The following is a 22,040-nucleotide window of genomic DNA, read 5'->3' on the forward strand; positions in this document are numbered from 1 at the left end:
GCCTGGCTAATTTTTTTTTTTGTATTTTTAATGGAGTTGGGGTTTCACCATGCGGCCAGGCTGATCTCAAACTCCTGACCTCAAGTGATCCACCCAACTCAGCCTCCCAAAGTGCTGGGATTACAGCCATGAGCCACCGTGCCCAGACAGACTGAGTTCTTTGAGGAGTGAGAAATATATAAAATTAAATAATCTTAATAGAATTTTTCATTTGTTCTGTCTCACCCCACCCCTACTTCCTGAGGAGGATTACATGAGAAGAATTGGAATAGAACATTGTTTTGAATTTCTCACTGAGGCAGAAACATCCCCTTCTTCCTTAAAGATTTCTGTGGAAGGTGATTTTAGCACTTTGGAAATAGAACATATGGAAGCAGTCTCCATTTGCTCAGAATAATAATCAGAAACAACCTTCTGAATGGTTATGCAGGGCTCTGATCTTGTAAATCTGATCCCTTAGAATAGGAATTGTATTAATATTCTTTCAGAAAAAATTGTAAGGTACCTTGGGACTTACTTTTTAAGATTACCATGAAACTGGTAGTTTTAGGTCTGGGATGAGCCTGTGCATTTATGTTTCATGAACTAATGTGGCAGTGTAGAATATGCTGTGTATGTGGAAACCACCTTCCTCAATTTGGTGGTTTTATATAATGGAAGTCCCATCCACCCACACACCACAGCTGTGGAAATGAAGTTACACAATGACGTTGACAAGATAATTATAGTATGAAGTAAAATAAGTTTGCTCAAGCAGTAAGCTTTTTAACAGATAGTTCCTAAACATGTTAGGAAGTTTTACCCTTCACGTATGTAAACTTTTGATGAGTAATATTAAGACAAAGGAAATACCTTAAGATTTGAAATTGCCGTGTTTTAGGTTTAATCTTTATATGTGTTAAGATAATATCTTCATCTCTGGATTGTTTGGATTAAATGACTTAACATAGTGTATGGCATAGAATAAGTATTTAGCAAATGTTTTCTTTTCCCCAATTCCCTTGATTCCCAATAAAAGCCATTCTGTGAGCTTTCAAAACAGACTTGAACAGAAATCAGACAGTTATTGCTCCCTTCCCCATAATGGACAATTAAACAGCAGTCCTTTTCCTGAACACACTTTGATGTGTGTGTGTTTGTTTCCAGTGCTTCTAATTGTTGTCTTTTCTTTCCATCTTGCATTCATTGTTTAAGGTTTACATTTTTATTGGCTCTTTTAGCAAATTAAGAGAGGTGTTTTACCATGGGCAAGCAACTTAATGCCTCCCACTGGACAGTCTTCATTTACATTTGAGCTGCTCACAGTGTGTGTCCCATGAATCACCGATGTAGGCATACCCTCAGTGTGTGTAAGCTGTTGCCCTGTTTTTGTGTTTTAGTTTCAGTAGTGGCTTTACTAGAATTTGTATTGGCTAACAATATAAATTGGGTAGAACTGCTTGGGTGAATATCCTGACCCAGTTGCTTTCTACCTTGAGCGAGTTTTCAAACCTTACTGGGCCTCGGTTTTCTGGACTGATCTGCCTTATAGGGTTTATGAAGATTCGATTAGTTAGCACACTCAAGTGCTGAGGATACTTACTCACGCAGAACAATAAAAAAGTGTTAATCTTGTTCTTGAAATAATTCGTATTAATGTACATCCGGAACTTGAGTCATTTGTGTGTACCTTCCTGTGGATAATATATTGGCTTCAGAAAAGCTGTAATTAAAAACCAGTATACTCTGCTTAAAGCTGTTCTCTCTTTTAGCCAGCCTGAGAGAGGTCTTTCAGCAGGATTCAGATGAGTGTAGGCCTTTCTCTTTGCTTCTTAAATCTACCTCTTTTCACTTCCTGCTACCACCATCCTAGTTATCTTTGTTGATTGTTAGATGATTACTACCATACTGTCACCATTCTCTCTGTTCAAATATATTCTGCATTCTGATGGCAAGTTTTCTATGGAAGTGAAGATTATGCCACTATCTCCTCTTAAGTGGTTAATGACTTTCCATCGATTATAAGATTAACACAAACTCAGGTGTTTGATATGTAAGACATTGTATGCAGCCTTATGCTTATGCTTAATGGTCCTACAAAACTGCACTCCTCACTCTACACAATTGTATTTTCCCTTGCCTTATCCACCACATTTCTCTTAGCCAGGAAATGCTTTCTCTACTAGACACCAATATCCATTGAAATCCTGTCCATTTGTAAAACTCCTCTCAAACATAAGTGTTCTCTGTGAAGCCCATTCTGAGTCTTCCACCTGGTTTGTGGTTACTCTCCCTTTCACCCCAACTTGTAAATCCCTTCAGCAGTTTAAAGCTATGGGACTAGTTTCCATAAATTGCTTTATGGTTCTTCTCTAGAGACTGAATTTTCATGGTGTTTCATGTATAGCATGATTACTTATTTGAAAAATAGGTACAGTTGCTCAAAAGCTTTTTTTAAATTACTATTCTTATTTACATCTGTTTTGTTATGTTACTTTCTCCTTTTGCCGAAGCTTTTCATTAGTTTCACTGAAGTAACAAAAATACAGAATACTGATAATTAGATTTATTTTAAATGTTATATCTTTAGAATTGTCTCCAAGTCAGTCTACCAAAATTTAGTATTCGAGAAAAACAGAAAATTTCCTCCTGTTTCCTCCCTGTTGTTGAAACTGCTTCTCCATTTAGTTAGTCTAGTTAATGTTGTCTTTCTCATTAAGTGAGATTATTTTCACATCGTAACTTAGTTAACAAAGCTGTTTATTAGTGGTGACTTTCTGATCAATGCTGGTGATTAAAAAAAAAAACATTTTCTGCATCTCTTATCCCTTGTCTTTTTGGCAAAAATATTTTTGTGAATTATATCCTTTTTGGTAGAGTTCAAATACTTTTAACATGGTAATTATTTCTGTAGCCTTATAGACTGCTTTTTGTTGGACTCGGCTCCTCTCAATGTTTCTATGTCTCCTACTGGAGACTTTCTGGCAACTTCCCATGTGGACCACCTTGGAATTTATCTGTGGTAAGTTCTTTCATACAGTTCTGTTTTGGGATGAAGAAGATTGTATTGTCAGAGAGTTAGAGTTGCTAAAATTGTCATTTAGGCTGTTTTTAAATTTATTAAATGGAAATGTCACAAGTTAACATAGATACTTAATTCACTGTAAGTCTGTGAGTGATTCAACATCTGCTTGATAATGTAGACAGCTTTGCTTAAGTATATTCTAAACCACACGATTGATTTTTATCTGTTATATTTGGCTTTTATTTGCAGAAAGAATGAGTGAGTTTTAAAAGTTTAGGAAAAGGGGGTCCCCAGCCAGGCCATGGTTTTCCTGCCAGTATCCCACAACTACTTTATGACCTTGGCCAATCACTTCTGAACTTCAGCCTAGTTTGTGTATAAAATAAGGCACAAGTATAAGCAGAATACTTTCTGAGATTTATTCTAGTTGCATGACTTTTATAACCGTGTAAAGATACTTCAAATTCTCTTTTGACGAACCTGTAAGGGACTGTGATTGCTCATAATAAATAGAACATCACCTGGGTTTAGAAAAAATTTTGTTTCTTTCCTAACTTTATACCTCTATTGGGTAAAAGAAAAAATTGATTTTTTAAAAAAGAATTAATTATAAAATGTTATAATTACATTTGAATATACAAAAGGAATTTTAATATATAATAGAAATAGACCCTGTTCACCTTAATTTGTAAAACAGAGTATCTTTTAGAATCCATGAGGCTTCAACAATTTAGAAAAGAATAGCTATGAGCACTCACAGCAGGAGTATGGCCCTTCTCAATAAAGTACTGCTATTAATAACTTGAAACCTGAGATTCTCAATTTTTATTTTCTATTCCAGTTTCATAAGGTGTGGGAAAAAGAACCTGTCCCCTAAAAGACCGATATCTACATCTTGATTAGTCATCCATGGCCAGGGTGCAGGCTGAGTACAGAAATATGGCTACTTAGAGGGCCATTCTAGAGAAGGGGAACCTGTGACCTTTCAGCAACCACAAGAATATGCTCAGCATATTCGCACTCTGACTTACTCTCTGAGTTCATCTTTCCTTTTAATTTCCTTAAATAAAGGTTGATATATGTCAAAACAATATATGAAATTTACTTTATAAAAGTATTATCTGCTACTTGTCAGTCTTTAATATGTTTTTGTACTACATCAGGGAAGAGACTCAATAATGTATTTACACAGCTTTGTTATGATGGCATCTATGACATAAGTCAAGGCGTTTTTAAATTGATACAATCTATCTTTGAGGTCTTTTTTTAACTAATAAAAGTCTGTAGTCAAATTCAAGATTGTAGAATGTTTCTCTGAAGAAACTTTTTATAATTTTTAAAATATTTCTTATGTTTTGATTTTTCAGGTCCAATATTTCCCTGTATTCAGTTGTTTCATTACGGCCACTTCCTGCAGATTATGTCCCTTCAGTAGTAATGCTTCCTGGTACTTGTCAAACCCAAGGTAATTAGAAAACTGCAAAGTAATTTTTGAGGTGTAATATTATAAACCTAATATAGGAGATATTGCTACCAAAGGCAAAGTTTAGTGCATTCAATCAAAATGTTTTTTAACTGATATAAAAGACTTTGAATGACTTCATGAATTTATGCAAAAATATAATTGATGTGGTATTGATAAGCTATCAAGTAGTATACCATTGAAGAAGGTGTTTTGGGTCTAGTGATGGGAGTTTTAGTTAATATGAGAAAATAAGGAAAAGACAGGGATAAGTAAATGAAATAAATGAACAGTTTACAAGGCTGCATTAAATGAACATGTTATGAAATACAGATGGATTTGGAATGAATTAGGTTGCTTTTATATGATAAAAATCTTTTGTTTTACCTGAAAAATTTTTTTCAGATGTAGAAGTATCAGAAGAAACAGTAGAACCAAGTGATGAAATGATAGACTATGATTCGCCAGAACAGTTGAATGAGCAATTGGTGACTCTTTCACTTCTTCCTGAATCACGATGGAAAAACCTTCTTAATCTTGATGTTATTAAGGTAATACTTAATTAATACACTTTATAGACCCTAAGCATGCATCCAGAAGCGTTTTTTTTTTTTTTAAGCAGAGAGAACTTCTACGTTGAGGGCATTAGAAGAGCAATTAATATGTAAGACAACACTGACAATGCTACTTAATCAAATATTGTTTAATATGGTATGATTATCACAAGATATTCATATATATATCAACTTTGAGAACACTCAGCAGACATTTGGATGTGGCAAAAGTTCAGCCTGTAACTACAGAGCTATTGGAAACTGATCTTTTAAAATCCAGCCTAAGAAATCACTTTTATATAAGTTTCTAAAACGAGCGGGAACATATATGGCTATTATAACATATTTCTACTGCTAGGCATTTGAGAACCAGAGAAATTCCACTAGACTTTCATTTTATTAAGTTAACCATTTATCTCACACCACACCCTGTCAACTACCGAAAGATTTTTAGAACTTGCTGTGTTAGGGCCAGGTACATAAGTTAACATGAACTAGGTACTAAATAATGTACCTGGAGAGTATGGTGGTGAAGAAAAAACAGCCCCTTTTTCCTTGAGGAATTTATGATTCTGCATGAAAAATGGACAACTATGGTATAGATTAGTATTTTTTAGAGTATGTTTTATGATCCCCCACTAGTGAGTAGCAAGAACTACTGAAAGGAATACAATATGGTGAAAAATTTCAGGTTACCTTTTGATCATGAATGCAAGTATTGTTTGGTGAAACTTGAGTTGATTAGACATACACATACACTAGATCTGCTGGGTGTACTTAAGTCACAGTATGGGCTGTGGTAAAAAGTTTAAGGAACACTGACTAAGTAACTAATAAGATGTAGTAATTATCCTTGTAACTAATAACACAAGAAAAGAAGTGTGTGTCTTGGGTAAGGAAAGAGAAATTTTCACATTACATTTCCTCGCAGAAGCTAAAATTGCTTCTTTTTACTTGCTAACTTTTTGAGAGATTAGTCATCAGCATAAAGGTGTGCTATCTAGGAGCGTGGTGTGGAATCTCTTCATCATGCTGTCCACACATCAGCTTTAAAGGGAGTACTTTATGAAACAGTTCAAATGCAAGGCATTAATAAATACAAATAGATTAGTGTGAGGGGAGCAATCAGAATAATGCTCAACTAATTGAGCAGAGTTTTGAGGCTACTGTGGTCCTCACTGAGATATAGTTTGTACTGCATAAAATCTTATATCAAAACATAAGTGGATTATCTTTATGAAAGGAATGTGCTAAAACCTCTAATATTTTTATTTTCTGCTGAATAAAAGAAGAGAAGGTACCAAGACTATAGTTTACATTTGTCCTGTGGATAACTTCTATTTTTGCTTTTCTTTATAAGACTAGATAATTTCCAGGGCACTGTGGAGTTCCTCCAAAGCCTTATGGTTTTAACAAATCAGTGACTGTCCCCTTTCTAACTCAAGAATGGTGAGTTAGAATGGTAACTGTGACTCATAACAGTCTCCACCATCCTAAAGGGCTCTACTTACACTACAGTTTGCAGTGCTTTGTCCTGTGTTCATGTGATCATTTTATTTTATACCATGGCTTCCCTCTGGAATAGAATGTCTCCCTAGGGCGGCATAGCTCCTAAAGAATGGAAGAATAATGTGAGGTGAAATTGTGAGACTTCTTTATTAGGCACTTTACCATAGAAAGGCTCTTTCATCAAATGTTCCTGAGAGGTGGGGCACGGTGGCACGCGCCTGTCCCACTTTGGGAGGCTGAGGTGGGTGATCATTTGAGGTCAGGAGTTCGAGACCAGCCTGGTCAGCATGGTGAAACCCCATCTCTACTATAAATACAAAAATGAGCCAGGCATGTTGGTACGTGCCTGTAATCCCAGCTGCTCAGGAGGCTGAGGCAGGAGAATTGCTTGAACCCAGGAGGCAGAGGTTGCAGTGAGCTGAGATCGCACCACTGCACTCCAGCCTAGGCAATGGAGTGAAATTCCATCTCAAAAAAAAAATGTTCCTGTGATACTGATATGTAGCAGTGTACTTACCAAAACAAAATTCTTTCAGTGGAAATTTCAGTAGAGTTTTTCCTAATATAATTTTACTAGCATTTGAAATACTTATAAACCAGCAATCATGTTTTCTTGCATTTTAAAAGCACAGGGTACTAAAGAAAAAATTCCAACAAAATAGAAGAATTAGAGCTGTACTTTGAAAGGAAATTATCAAATTACTTATAATGTCAGTCTGCTTCTGGCTCCAAAGTTCCTTTGGAGAAAAGTAATTTAAGAAACTCTTTTGTATTAAGCATTTATGTAAATTTTGCTTTCCATCCTGTTTTGTGAAAGAGTTTGTACTCAATACAAAAGGAAGTTTAAAATTACTTAATTGTTATATCTTCATGTAAATATATTCATATCTCAGGAAAATGAGCTATGTTTGTCTTAGAACTTCTCCTGTGCCCTGTTACTTTTTTTCTGCCTTATCACCAAGGGTGCTAGAGATCTGCATTGGGAAGCCCAAGTTAAGGATAGCTGTGGTATTGGTCAGAAGAGATCGTATTTTAACATTCTTATGTGAAAGGGTTTCATTCCTCTTTTACTTTTTGGTATTTGTTTTAAAATTGATTTGAAATTAAATATGAGAAACTGTTGGCAAGATAATTCCTATTTTTCTTTCTCATTTTCTCTTAATCAGAAAAAGAATAAACCGAAGGAACCACCCAAAGTACCCAAATCAGCACCATTTTTCATACCAACAATTCCTGGCCTTGTACCCAGATACGCTGCACCTGAACAAAATAATGATCCCCAGCAGGTAAAAAACAAATTAGAAGATTCTAAGTATATCGGTGTATGTTTGTATGTGTTTTGTGCACTCCTTTACCAAGACCTAGTTTTACAGATAATAGGGTAAATTAATGATAGCTTTTAATTACAAACTATACATTTTTGGGTGATACTTGTATTATTTGAATAATGTGTATTTGTTTTTGTTTAAGTCTAAAGTGGTAAATCTTGGAGTTTTGGCTCAAAAATCACATTTCTGCTTGAAACTTGAAGAAGGACTGGTAAATAATAAGTGTAAGTTGAATTATAAGATATTTTAACTAATATATTTAGGTTATTTTACTGTATATGAGGAGAAATTGAAGAAAATATTATCAGAGTTCTCAGTAGTTAAGATAGTAAAAATCAAAAGGATTGAAATTTTGGTTTTAATTTGAAGTAATTTTAGCGTTTATATTAAATAAGCCCACTAAACTCAAATGGTATTGATATTATAAAAATCTGTTGAAGATTTTTCATATATCTAACTTATTTTTTGCTATTGGAGATGGACACATTTATTGACTACATTTATAATAAGGAGATCCTTCTTGTTGTGAATTAAATGTAAAAGTTTTGTTTGTCATTTTTGTAGCAAGTAATTTGCAAGTCTTTTGTTTTTATTTATAATTTGTAATTCAGCAGACTGCTTAGGTGATTTTATATATTCCTAAATTATTTTATTAAAAAGGAAATGTTTTAATCTGTCTGTTGTGTTAATATATTTAAATTTCGAAGGCTACAGTCTGTAGCTAATAGTGATTAGCCATAAGAACTGTAATCATTTAAAAAATTGTAGTCACTCTCCTGATAATTTTGACTTATCCTCTTGTTTTGATTCAAATGCTTTTGTTTTCATACCAAGATTACTTGAGTCCACATTAGCAAAAGTCAAAGAATGATACTGATGAGCCCTTGTAAATGACTTGTTATGTTTATGGGTAGACAAAGAAATAAAAACACTGTTGTTTACTATATACTGAAGGATCTAAAAGTGATTAGACTTTTGTCATTGGTGATATTCTTTTTCAGAAAGCTTAAGCATAGTCATTGCAGTTCTCAAATGACTCATAAAAATAGCTGTAAGTGTACTGAGTATGCTTTCCTAGGGTGCATATGAAACAATTCTTCTAGGGAAAAGAAGTAGGTTTGGCCTGGGTAAGAATAAGGGATGGGGTCTTCCCCCTCTGATTTTATATATTCTGTATTGTTAGTAATATATTTCCTAATGATTATGTACTTTTATAACTTTATAACAATAGAAAAGAAAAATTATTTTACCTCATCAGATTTCCAATGCTAACCACTATTAATACTTTTGTATGTATCTTTATAGGCTTCTTAATTAGGATTTACTCTGAGAGAAGATATATGAGCATTTTAAAATTCTAACGTGCCTGTTGCGAGGCATTAGATTTTCTTTATTAACAGGAAAAAGGTTTAAATTACAGAAAAATATGTGTTTTGAGTACTTTCTCTTATATTGGTATCATCATTTGTACTGATTTTCAGTTATTTTGAGTTTCATTCTACTACATAATATGAAAAAGTTAACCCACAGGAAGAATTTCCTGTACCATTTAAATATATCCTATTTGGGATATAAAAGGAAAACTGTAATTTTCTAAGTTAAATGATTATAATCAAGTCATAACTGGATTAAAATTTAATGCAGATGACACTGCTCTCAACCTTCTGAAAGAATCAGGCCCATCAGGAATTGAAACAGAGCTGCGAAGCTTGTCTCCTGATTGTGGTGGGTCTATAGAAGTTATGCAGAGCTTCTTGAAAATGATTGGGATGATGCTGGACAGAAAGCGTGATTTTGAGTTAGCCCAGGCATACCTTGCATTGTTTCTAAAGGTAAGTCTAATGTAAGACAGTACTGCTCAGCTTGTCTTCTTCTGGGACAGTGCTGTCTAATACAACTTTCTGCAAAGATGGGTATGCTCTTTATCCATCCTTTCCAGTATCATAGCCACTTGCCACATGTAGCTATTGAGTCCTTGAAATGTAAATAGTGTGATCAAGAAACTGGATTTTTAATTTTATAGAATTTTAATTAATTTAAATTTAAATAACCACATGTGGCTAGTGACTACCACATTGGACAGCTAGACAGTGCAGCTTGGGAGTCTTGTTTTCTTTTTTTACTCAACTGCACAATAATTTTGACTTTACCCCCTGACATTTTTATGCTATCTGCTTGATCCAATGTGCTGAACCATTAACTTTTATTTTTTTAGTGGTTAGTTACATTTTGGAAGTTTTTTGTGATTATGAATAGAAAGTCGGGTTTTTTTTTTTTCTACTACTGAAATCAAAATGTTCACTGATTTATCATTATTAAAGGAGTTTTGATCACTTGACAATAAGACAGTTACTTTTATGATTAATATAGTGGTGAACTCATGTTTTGAGGGTCTACTTTAGTGGTATAATGTGTTGAAGGAGGGTAGATAATGCCGATTTTTGGTGATAATAGATTTGATTCTTTATCCCATTTATACCTAAAATGAGTTCACTTGATCTGATTATTTAAAAGTATCAGGACTGTCCTTAGGTGGAGAGGAGTGATGACCACTTTAATTCTACCAAGGAAGTCACAGTATCATAAAGGACCTTACAATAAAAAAAGTTTGATAGAGGAGGGGAAAATGGGAGATAGTAATAAACCAGCACTTAAGAAAACAAATATTCACTTAGTGTCTTCTGTGGTTCCTTGGTAGAAAAATTGAATCCCGATTAGGTAAAATTTTAATTTTCTTAAATGTTCAATCGTCATATTTTTCTTTGCAGTTACACCTTAAAATGCTTCCTTCAGAGCCAGTACTCCTAGAAGAAATAACAAATTTGTCATCCCAGGTGGAAGAAAACTGGACCCATTTGCAATCACTCTTCAATCAAAGCATGTGTATTTTAAATTATCTCAAAAGTGCTTTGTTATAAAAATAAATTCGTGACTAAACAGATCAAAGACTTTCATATTAAATGGGTTCAATTGAACTCATTTCTTATTTTCCAAGTGTCAATGTGAAAAGAAAATAAATGCTAGCACTACTGACTAGTCAGTATATCTCCACTTTAAATGCTAAATACTTTCTTAAAATAAAATCACACCTCCCGGCCAGGCATGATGGATAATGCCTGTAATTCCAGCACTTTCAGAGGCCAAAGCAGGAGGATTGCTTGAGGCCAGGAATTTGAGACCAGCCTGGGCAACATAGCAAGCAAGATCCCATCTCTACAAAAAGTTAAAAAAATAAATTACACCTGCCTTTTGTTTTGAAGACTTAAAGAATCTGCTCAAATGATTTATTTTCTGAGTCTCTTCACATTAACTTTTATATGATTTTAAAAAAATTATTACCTGCTTATATTTTTTGAGTATCTGTTTCATATAAAGAGATGCTGCATGTTCACTGTGAAGTATTGCTGAATTAAATTGAAAATGTCAGATAAAACTGATACATGATGTAGTTATAAAAATGCTGTTATGATATGAAGAAAAAAGGAATGTTTTTTTCCTCGGTGGCCTTTGATAAAAATATGAATGATTGACTCTTAGAGTTGGAGGATAAACTAATCATCTTCTAGCACAGCCCTGTTGTGTTGCAGGAGAGGAATCAGGCTAAGTTCTGCTGGTATTTCAGTGACAGATTGAAACTTTCTAACAGTGGCCTAGTGCTTTCTCCTTTGTAATGTACTGAAAGGAAGTTGTTCATGTATCAGAAATGTGGTAGGCCCTTCCTTGCCCAAGGCAAGTCGCTATAGATGGTTAAACTGATACCAAGGATAGGTAAGGGAAATTCCAAATTCCATTGGAAGATGGCCTTTTATTGACACTGCAGACATGTAGATAACAATAGTTTAATGTCCTCTGAAAAGGTAAAAATTCCATAAATCCTTGCAAACAATTTTTAGCAATATTGTTTATTGCTACCACAGCCAAGAATGGGTATTTCAAAGCCAGGAGTTTTTTTATTTTGTTTTTTTGTTTTTTTGTTTTTTTGGCTACACTTTTTTGGGGGGACCTTTTAATTTGGGAAGAAACTGCTGAGTATACTTTTCTTTCACAACCATTGCAAACCCAGGTAGCCCTGGAGTTTTCTTTTTTTCTCATCATCATTGTTTTGTTTTTTTTTATGCTTCAAGACTTTTGCAATACATGAATTAAAAATAAGCAGTTCTTTAAAGCGTAGTGCTCTAAAAACTATTTTCAGTTTATACACTCAAAAGTTGGGTCTTTCATGAAACACAGTGAGTTGAATATGAACACCAGTAGCATTCTTGTTCGTTGTTAGGGTAAGAGATTTTTATAGAATAATCTCCAGAAGAAGCAGTCCTCAAAAGGCATTTACCAGTGTTACCTTTAATATTCATGTTTTTATTTAATGATGTAAGATAGAATTAATAAACTACTAAGGAAATAAGCCAGTCTGGTTATTGTACTCAATTTCGTTTTTCTTTTAGAAATGTGTATTGACTTATTAAAGCCACTGACAGAAATGTTAATCATGACTTAAGTTCTAATTTAAAAAACTATTTTCCTCTTTCCTAAATACTATATTCTAAATTGGAATATAGCAAAATTCCAATATATAATTCTATACCTAGTAAAGATTGTAAATAACTAAAACAAAATGATAAGAGCTGTGAACTGAAATTGTATTGCTTACAGAAATCATGAACCGAATTTTCTTCTCTTTTTAAAGTGAGCATATAGACTTAAGTGTATTGTTACCAGAGATATATTTAGATAGTATACATCATTTTGGCAGGTAATCTTCTAGAACCTTTCATGTACTGTTTCCATCAAGGGAGGGAAAGAAATACAAAATATAATTTTGTCGATATTTTCCTTAAAATATATCAATCTGTGCACACTATCTTTAAATTTTTTAATTACACATGTAATATATGACTACATTTTGCTTGTGTACTTTTTGAAAACCATCTTCAGTCCCAATACCCTCTGTAGAAGTAATAGTTTTAACTCTCCTAGATCTTTTTTTAGAGTGTTTTTATGGGTGTTTAATGTAGGAATGTGCATATATTATCTACAGCCACAGGAAATGTATAGTTACGATTTTTACATACGTGTATGTATATTATTGTACAACTTGCTATTTCTACTTGGGAGTTTTTTATTTTGGTACATTCACATTTGCCTAATCTCTTTTGCACTGTCCAACAGTACTTTGCCTATAATAGACACTTAAGGAAGTTTTCCTTCTTTTTATTCCTTTATAATTACAAACAATGCTGAAAGGAACATCATCCTACATGAGCCCTTTTTGTACATATAAGGCTTTCTCTGTAGTATATGCTTAGGATTTGAATTTCTGGCCAGAGTATAACCATTTTTAATTTGAAGAGATACTTCCATTTGGGTTCCAGAATGGCTGTGTCAAGTTACAGTTCCCCTGAGCAACAAATGAGCATCTGCTTCCCCATGTAATTAATGACACTTGCTATTGGATTTTTGTAATTTAATTACTCTGATGAAAAAATTATTTTGGTTTTAAATCAGAAATTTCTCACTAGTGAAGATGGATATATTTTTGTATGTTTATTTTAGAACATATAAACATTTGTTAATTGTCTTTTTCCTCTCATTTTTCTGTTGAATGATTTGTCCTTTTATCTCATGGATTTGTTAGGAGTTCTCTTGTATTTTCTGTATTTTATGTCTGTTGCCAATGTTTTCTCCTACTTAGCCATTTGGCTTTAATTTTACATGGTATCTTTTTAAATAAATGTTTTATATTTGTATACAATCAAATTGATTAATAATTTTTCATGACTTTTATTTCAGGATATAAAGCAAATTATTTTCTAAGACATTTACAGTGTACGTTTTCCTGTGTTTACATGTGCTCATTTCACGTCATGTATTTTCCTCTACGACATGTTTCTGTGTGAGTAGTTAATGTGTAGATCTTTAGAACTGATTTTTGTGAAGAGTGAAACAGCGCTGCTTCCAGTATCTGTTCAAAATTCATTTATTGAAAAGTCCACTCATATGTCTGATTTGAAATGCTGTTTCATTATGTGTTAAATTCTTTCATTGAGCTCTTCCATATTCCTAATAAATGATGCATTACTTTGGTATGTTCTCAGATTTGGGGTAAAGCCTTCCTAATGTTCTATAAAAATTTGTTGACTGCTGGTGAGCATATCTCTTGAAGTTTTGATATGGGTTGCACAACATTTATAGGACTGATTTGGAGAGACCGACAATACCGAATGCAGTCCTCCCTTGGTATCCAGTTCCACGACCCCTGTGGATACCAAAATCCAAGCAATGCCCTGCAGATCATGGGATCTATGCATGTGAAAAGTCGGTCCTTGTATTTGAGGATTTTGCATCCCTCAAATACCATATGTTTTATTTGTGTTTGGTTGAAAAACATTTGCATATAAGTGAAACTTAGCATTTCAAACCTGTATTTTTCAAGGATCATTTGTGTTTCTCTTCAAGAACAATGAATGTCTTCATTAAATCATCTTTTATGGGAGAGCTTTTGGTTTCATAGATTTTCATATATATGATATATGTGATAAACACTTTGACATTCTGGGAGTTTTACTTTTGTTATTATAAGGAAATATCCTTTTCTAATACATGTTATAATTGGTTGTTTCTGTTTGTGGTAAAATGACATAATTTTTATATTCCAATCCGTCATGACACTGCAGAACTCTTTGTCAATACAGTCTTACTAGAAAATCCAAGAGAATTCTATCTTCTGCAATTGATGAGACTTTATTTCCTATCCAGTATTTGTGTACTTGAAATTTTTGTGCATTAGAAAGTTTTATACTTTAAATATATGCCCTTTTTAAAGATAAAAGCACTGAGGATAGAAAATACGTAGACTGAAATATATATTTTTTATTGCGTGAAAATAAATATGATTTAAAAGCTGTTGTAACCCCCAAAACATTTTAAGCCTTGAGAGTGATGTGACTGTGATCTGAGTCACATATGGCTACTTCTTTTTCTTAGATTATAGATCAACTCACTTTCTTATTTTGCTTGTTCTGTACAATGACTAGAGATACTTAAATGATGTCAAAGACAAAAACCTCTTGCCTTCTTAATGACCTTGTTTTAAATTTCCCCTTTATTATCCTGCTTTGCTTGGACCAGATGACAGAAAACCCACGAGTATTTCACCCTCTATAAAAAAATGTTAAATGTACCCTTCCCAAAAAGAAACACCTATGACCAATTCCTGTAACTATTTTCCAACCTTGTATGAATAATATTGTAATCCTGCTAAAAGAAACTCCTCTGTCTCTGCCTACATAAATGAAACCTTAACTTCTCTACTTTAGAATACTGACTCTATTTCTTTGGAGTTGATGTTTCCGGGTGGGCTGTCCTCAAATTTTGCACTTGTATAAGCTCTTTAAATTAGATTCATACCCTTTTGATTATTTTAAGTTGACATAAAGAGCTTGTTAAACAAAAAATTGGGGAAGGCCATGGTTTTGCACTCAACTTCTGCACTGGGTCCCAGCAGACCAGAACAAACTAATGGAGCTGCTCATACTAAATGCCACATAAACTGAAACTTCAAGGAAGCAGATAGATTCCAAAACAGACCATTGTTTCCTTTGAAAACAGATTTCAGTCTACCTGAGTCAGCACAATAAGGAAGTCTCCTCTACTTTAATCCTTACAAAAAAGTAACCCGATGTTAACATTTTTTCTCTATTTTTCTGTTTCCCACCTTACAAAACCCCCTGTTCTGTTATTGTCCACTGGGAGTTCTCATTCTACTTTATAGAATGAAGGGCTTCCCTGATGAATGGTGGATAAAAGGCAATTAAATTTATAACTAAATATGTTGTAATTTTGTTTTCTGACAAGCTAAATTAGTATTATATAGTCAAATCAAAGTGCCCAGAGAGAGCCAGGTCATTGAGACAAGATTTTACTAATGTCTCTGCCTGCAAGGCCAATGTTAATATTTTTAAAATTATATTTTCTAACATTATTTAGGACTCTTGACTGCAAATTACAGAAATGTTATGTTTAAACAGGAATGGAAATTTAAGAATTCAGGAATACTGGATTATCTAATAATATCTTTGTTTTCAGGAATTTTTTTGTAATCTGTGACACTGAGAAATTCAAGAAATACTCCTTGAATTCTGCTTTTCTTTGCAGAGTGCTTCATTCCTTTGATTGTTTATTTCTTCTGCAACTAGTGCCTGCCAAAGGCAGTCAACAATCCACTTGATGTGCAGCCTCTTCCTAAAGTCCAAGATTGCGCACTGGAGACTTAAAAACCCTCCCTTCTGGGTCCTAAGTCTTCCCCTCACTTACAACACTTCCCTTTCTTCCTCTGAAGGAAGAGGAATCCTTCTGTTTTCTTTTTGTAATCTTTTCACCGTCCTCCAGGGACAAAAAAGCTTTGTCCCACCCCCACACACCCCCACCTTCCTGTCTTCATGTTTCTTATAACTCTTATGCTAAAGGGAAGATTACATTTTTAGAGGATGGAAAGCTATCATCTCACTGAAAAATCCCATTTTTGAATGGTAGATTATGAGTATTCGCATAGTATTTAACCTTACAGCCCTGCAAAAAGAAATGGTAGTCCCCTTCTAATAAGACAGTTGCCTCAAATAATCTCAGAAAAGGTGATAGGTTTGGAAAGGCAAAGGAAGAAGACCACCCTTTAAAGAATTATTCTTACACATTTTTGGTCATTATTAGCCTTATTTATGCTCTGCAGACTCTCTTGTTTCCTGCTGTTAATAGTTTGAGATCCTGAAAGTCTCAAACCAAAATTGTTTCCAAGAGTAATCTCACTGATTGAAATATAAATTTAATACAATATAAGGCATATACCTTGCAGTCCTTCCCCCATTAAAGCTAAGCCATGGGACTTATTGCAAGGGAAAGGGAGCAGTGATACTAGAGAAGGTCACAGTGTAGGTCAGTAGTTCTCAAAGTGTGGTTCCCCAATTAGCAATATCAACATCACCTGGGAACTTAGAAATGCAGGCCCCACTGCATAACTACTGAAATAAAAACTCTTTATTTCAGTAATACATATTGCTGGTAGGGGCCAGCAATATGTATTTTAACAAATCTCCTTTTTGGTGACTTAATATAACTGAACTTAGAACTGGAGAAGGGAAAAAAGAAGGCTATGAGGCCTAAGGTTCTCACCTATGTTCCCTCTTGGTTCTAGGAAGAAACCTGAAGGAAGGAAAGTGAGGAAAAGGGTTAAAGATAGGATTTGTAGGCCCTGGCCCCAAATCTAGTAGTAAAAGAGGAAGTGGGGATGGAGGATTACTTGGAGAAATCACTGGGTACATTAAGTGGAACTCCAGAGTTGTGGGGCTAGGTCTTGACTCTCCTGGAGGAGACTGGCTCACAAGCCCTCTATCCTGACACATGGTGGCCATAGTCAAGGGGTGTGACTTACTTAGGCGGAGAGAAATGACTGTGACAGCTCACAGAGTTTCCATGACTGTGGGTGACACTAGGAGGGATCTGGAGGTTTCCACCTGCTCCCTGAGGGGAATGAGGGAGGCGGCTGGGAGTAGAATGCCAACAGGCCTGCCATAGAGCCCCAGTGGCAGAGTGTGGCCACACCATCCTGGCCCAGGGCCCAGCTGGACGATGGGCAGAGACTCAGGGCACAGGCTAAGTGGGACCATGGTCCTGCTGGGGGGAGGTGAGAAGAGGACCTGGCAACACAGAAGGCACTCACACATCGTGAATCTTCCTTTGTGAGGAAAGAAACAGACATGGTAGGGAATTTGAACATAAAATCTCACAAAATATTTATCCAAAAGAGCCTAGGCTAATGTGAAAGAGACTGAGATACTTTTTAATTGGTAATTTTGTTCCCCACCCTAAATCTAGTAATATGAGGGCTCAAGATGAAATTTAATCATTTTGATATATAAAATAAAGAATTCTGTAGGGATCTTTCTTTCGGTATCTGTGTAGTATATGCTGAATTTCCCAATTCCAATTATGTTAATTTCCAATTCCAGCTGAATCTACTAAATGTCTCTGAAAAGGTACATAAAATATTCAATACTTAGTTTTATCTCTATGTTGTTAAAGTGATTTATTGACACTGCAGACATGTAGATAACAATAGTTTAATGTCCTCTGAAAATATAAAAATTCCATAAATCCTTGCAAACAATTTTTAGCAATATTGTTTATTGCTACCACAGCCAAGAATGGATATTTCAAAGCCAGGGGTTTGGTTTGGTTTTGTTTGGCTACCCTTTTTCTCCCCCACTATGTCTGGCTAAATTCCAGTCTTTACTATTCATTTATTTTTTCTCATTTGAACTTTCCAAGTGTGATGTCTGCCTCATAACTCTGGCCCTGTTTCCTCACTCCTGGCCACACTCTATTCTCTAGAATAAATATGATGCAAGCCCAGTGGGTGACTGAATAGTGGGTGAGAGTGAGTTATCGAAGCCTGCACTCAACCATGTGGATTTAGTTTACAAGAAGCATCATATACCAAAAAAAGGAGTCACATATCCGACAACCTCCCCATCCATCTCACAGTGCTGTGATCCCTCCTCTTTCCTTCCTTCAATCATTGATTTATTCATTCTATCTTCAACAAATACTTAGCTCTGACCCTGTCTCAGATGCTGTTCTATGGTCTTCAGATACTTTAGAAAACAAAACATATAAAAATCCCGGTCCTGTGAAGCTTGTATTTTAGCTCATTATTCTTTTATGTTCTTTTGCTTAGCCTCTTGCCTTGCTCTCTTTTAGAACCAAGATAAAGGAGAAGATGTTTCTAGGCCTTCACACTCTGCAAAGAGTGACTGCCAGGAGTTTCTCCCTTTATTTCAAAATGTGGCATACATGGGTGTGTGTATGTGTGTGTGTGCGCGCGCACGTGTGCGCACCTGTTCGTGTGTGTGTACAGGAATTCCCAAGTAGCCTCTATATGAAAAAAAAATGCCTGCATGCTGCTTCACTACCATTCTTGTTTTAACAAAAGGCTTGGTAACTTAGAAAAGCAGTGCATATGAAGAAATAAAACAATTAAGGAGGGAAAAAAACTGTTTTTTTTTTTCCTTGGAAGACTCCACCTCTCCATTCTCTGGCTGATAATAGATGGCCAGGCATAGGGAAGCAGAGACTAGGAATCAGCCTTGTAGTTTGTCAGACGTGGCTCCTGGAGCTGAAGGCCATCCCCCAGGGGCCTGGGTGCAGTTTTAGCTGTTGGCACACTGTGTGGAAAGGTGGAGGCAGGGGGCAGAGATGAGATGTTCATCTCTGTTGCTGTGGTGACGAGGTGAAGTGAAGCTACTTCAAAAATGTGAGCTACAACACATGAGGAAAAAGGTGCCTGTGGAACTGTGTGCTTCTCTCAACCTATCCCATTCCCTCCTAAATAGTAGTGTATGGGGTATGGCAAGATGGAGATCCCAACACACACGAGACAGGGTCCCTGACCCCCAAGTCCAGGAGATGAGCCTTGCAGGAGGAGAGGCAGCAGACGTCTGCCTTCTCAGAGCCAGGGGAGGCTGCACAGAGAGGACAACTGCCATTGATCTTGAACAAACGGGGTGGGAGGGGCATGGTATTACAGAGAGAGACAGGACTGCATTCAGAGATGAGGCCATGAGAAAGGCAATAGAAAGTCAGGGGTGGCCAAAGTCATGCCAGCTGCTACCTCTGGGAATGTGTGGAGGTCAGTGGCCCTGGAACTGGGTACAAAGGAGACTTTATCTGCAATGTTTTGTGTAATTTTAAATTAAACAAAATAAGATAAAATATCAACAACTATTGATTCTAGGTGTTGCTGTCTATATATCTTCATAATCTATATTTAGTTTAGCTTTTTTTTTTTACTGTATTTCAATCTATTTTTTTGTTTAGCTTTTCAAATAGAATGTATTTACACATCTCTAACCATTCATCCATCCATCCATTCATGCTACTTCGTAGATATATCTTGTGTGGCTGACCAGATCTTATTTCCTCTGGAAGGTGGCCTTTGGAAGCTGCAATTGTGTTTGCCACCCAAGTCACTGGACCTTTCCCAAAATTCCAGGCCACCACTTGACCTAACCACATTCATTTGGATGCAAGTCCCTGGCATTGGGTCTCTATGAGGCGCAGATGGTCTCCAGGTCAGCACTGAGCCCTGTCTCTTTCTCTCTGTGCCCAGCTGGCATGAATTGGAAGGCAGAGGAACTGAGGGAGTTCTGAGTCACCTAGCTTGACTGAGTCAGAAATTTCTCCAGGGAGTGGTGGAAAGGGTGGCTCTTGGCAGAAGAGATCCTCATCTCAGTGGTGTGGTACTTGCCTGAGATTTCCCAGAAAGCACGAAGAACATCAGGGTGGGGAGTTTCAACTCTCTTTCAACGACAAATAGAAATAATCCACTTGATTCCACATGAACTAAGTGTTGAAGAAAAACTTAATCTCACATTAGCTTATCTCTTTACCCTTCACCAGAACTCAAAGATGGAAATTACCATTCTCATCCTGCTGGGAAATGACAATCATGCAGCAAATACACCATACTTTGTGTCACTTGAAACCAGTTTTATCTATAAAAAAAATTAATCCTTAAAATATTATTCCTTTATGAAACATAAGGCCTTTTTTTCTCATAGCCTTTGTTGTAGCAAAACTCCTCAATAAATAGCACTGCCCAGAGACAGTTAGGGTAAATTTAGATCATGCAGGAAAGTATCTCTCACTGTATGCCTGCATCTCTAATGCCCTTGAAGCGTTGGTTTCCTCCTTTTGTGCCAGTGTGGAAGTCTCATTCCCATTGTCTGCCATCAGCTAAATGTCCAAATTTGCTATAGAGCCCATCTCAATTTTGTGCATACAAGTGTTCCATAAATACCTAATTTAGTGGTTTTCTAAGCGTTGTCTGTCCAGTGTTCCCTAGGGGTCCTTCAAATATTTCCAGATGGTCAGCAAAATATGATTAAAAACTATTTCCATAAAACTGTGTTTACAGTATTTCAAGTACAGGAAATGTCAACAGATATGATTAATGTCACACTGAGATCCTCAATAATTTTTTAGAAAGTGAAGGGCTCCTGAGACCAAAAATGTTGAGAATCATTGCACTAATTGATTGGTTAGAGAAATACATAGCCTTACCAAGAGGTGCTAGCATATACTAATACCAAATGCTTATCTCTGAAAATGCCTTAAATCTGATGTTCCAAGACATGGAATATGAATCAGTACTGCTCTTGATCCTCTGAGAGAGCCAGTGAGGTCAGGGCTGGTCTCAGTTTTAAAACTCCATTCAACCTCAGATTTAGTTGGATCAGCCACCTATTGAGTTCAATTAGGACTAGATGGCAAACTTTAGAATAAAACAATTAGGTCATAAACAAAAAAATTTTTAATTAACATAATGAAATGTATTACTCAGAACCAGTTTTAGTTATTTTCAGCAGAAACTAGTATCTAAGTACATTAAGGGTTTTTCCAAGTCCCTTGGAGATTTCGTGGCTGAGAACTATGTCTAGACCATCCCAAGGTACACACGGCTGATACTGGCCCTAGATACTGGAACCTCTGTCCCTGATGCCTTACTGAACAGAGTCCACACAGCATCTGCTTCTCCATGGCACTTACAACTCCTATTGTAATGTTAGTGTATCCATATTGTAATGCATATGTAGTGCATAACATATTGTAATGTTAGTGCATTAGAACAGTCTAGGACTCAGGCCTATACCCAATGCTGAGAGACGAAGATTCTGGGTTCTATGTTCAGGAAGCAGAGACTTTAAATGGGGAATTCCCCAAGCATAGAAGGGTGTTCACAAAGTATTGGGAGTCAAAAGTAGGACAATCCTCCCCTTGGCTGCCCAGCTTCGCAACACACTCGGAAGTTTTCACACTTAAACTTCTAGTAGCAATAACAGCAGCAGCTATAATAAAATACTATCCTTCACAGAGGGAAAAACATCTTGCTCTGTGTTTTCCTAAAAGGAGAAACAATCCTCTATTAGTTAAGAATATTTTCCCAGCCGGTGCAACGTGGTGAAACCCCATCTCTACTAAAAATACAAAAAATTAGCTGGGCGTGGTGACGTGCACCCGTAGTCCCAGTTACTAGGGAGGCTGAAGCAGAAGAATTGGGAGGCAGAGGTTGCAGTGAACTGAGGTAGAGCCACTGCACTCCAGCCTGGGCAAAAGAGTGAGACTCCATCTCAGAA

At 35.8% G+C, this 22,040-nt stretch overlaps 1 protein-coding gene across 1 annotated transcript in view; it reads left to right on the forward strand.

Moving 5' to 3' along the window:
* WDR36 (WD repeat domain 36) overlaps positions 1-13,606 on the forward strand; it is a 37,352-nt gene extending 23,746 nt beyond the window's left edge. The window contains exons 17-23 of the mRNA XM_054488293.2: positions 2,894-3,001; positions 4,372-4,469; positions 4,872-5,017; positions 7,696-7,815; positions 8,000-8,081; positions 9,502-9,689; positions 10,626-13,606. Of these exons, the coding sequence (XP_054344268.1) occupies positions 2,894-3,001; positions 4,372-4,469; positions 4,872-5,017; positions 7,696-7,815; positions 8,000-8,081; positions 9,502-9,689; positions 10,626-10,775 (892 nt within the window). The 3' untranslated portion in view covers positions 10,776-13,606. The remainder of the gene's footprint in view (positions 1-2,893; positions 3,002-4,371; positions 4,470-4,871; positions 5,018-7,695; positions 7,816-7,999; positions 8,082-9,501; positions 9,690-10,625) is intronic.
* The last annotated feature ends 8,434 nt before the right edge of the window (positions 13,607-22,040 follow it).

This window comes from Pongo pygmaeus, chromosome 4 (assembly GCF_028885625.2).
Source record: "Pongo pygmaeus isolate AG05252 chromosome 4, NHGRI_mPonPyg2-v2.0_pri, whole genome shotgun sequence".
Taxonomy (NCBI): Eukaryota; Metazoa; Chordata; class Mammalia; order Primates; family Hominidae; genus Pongo; species Pongo pygmaeus.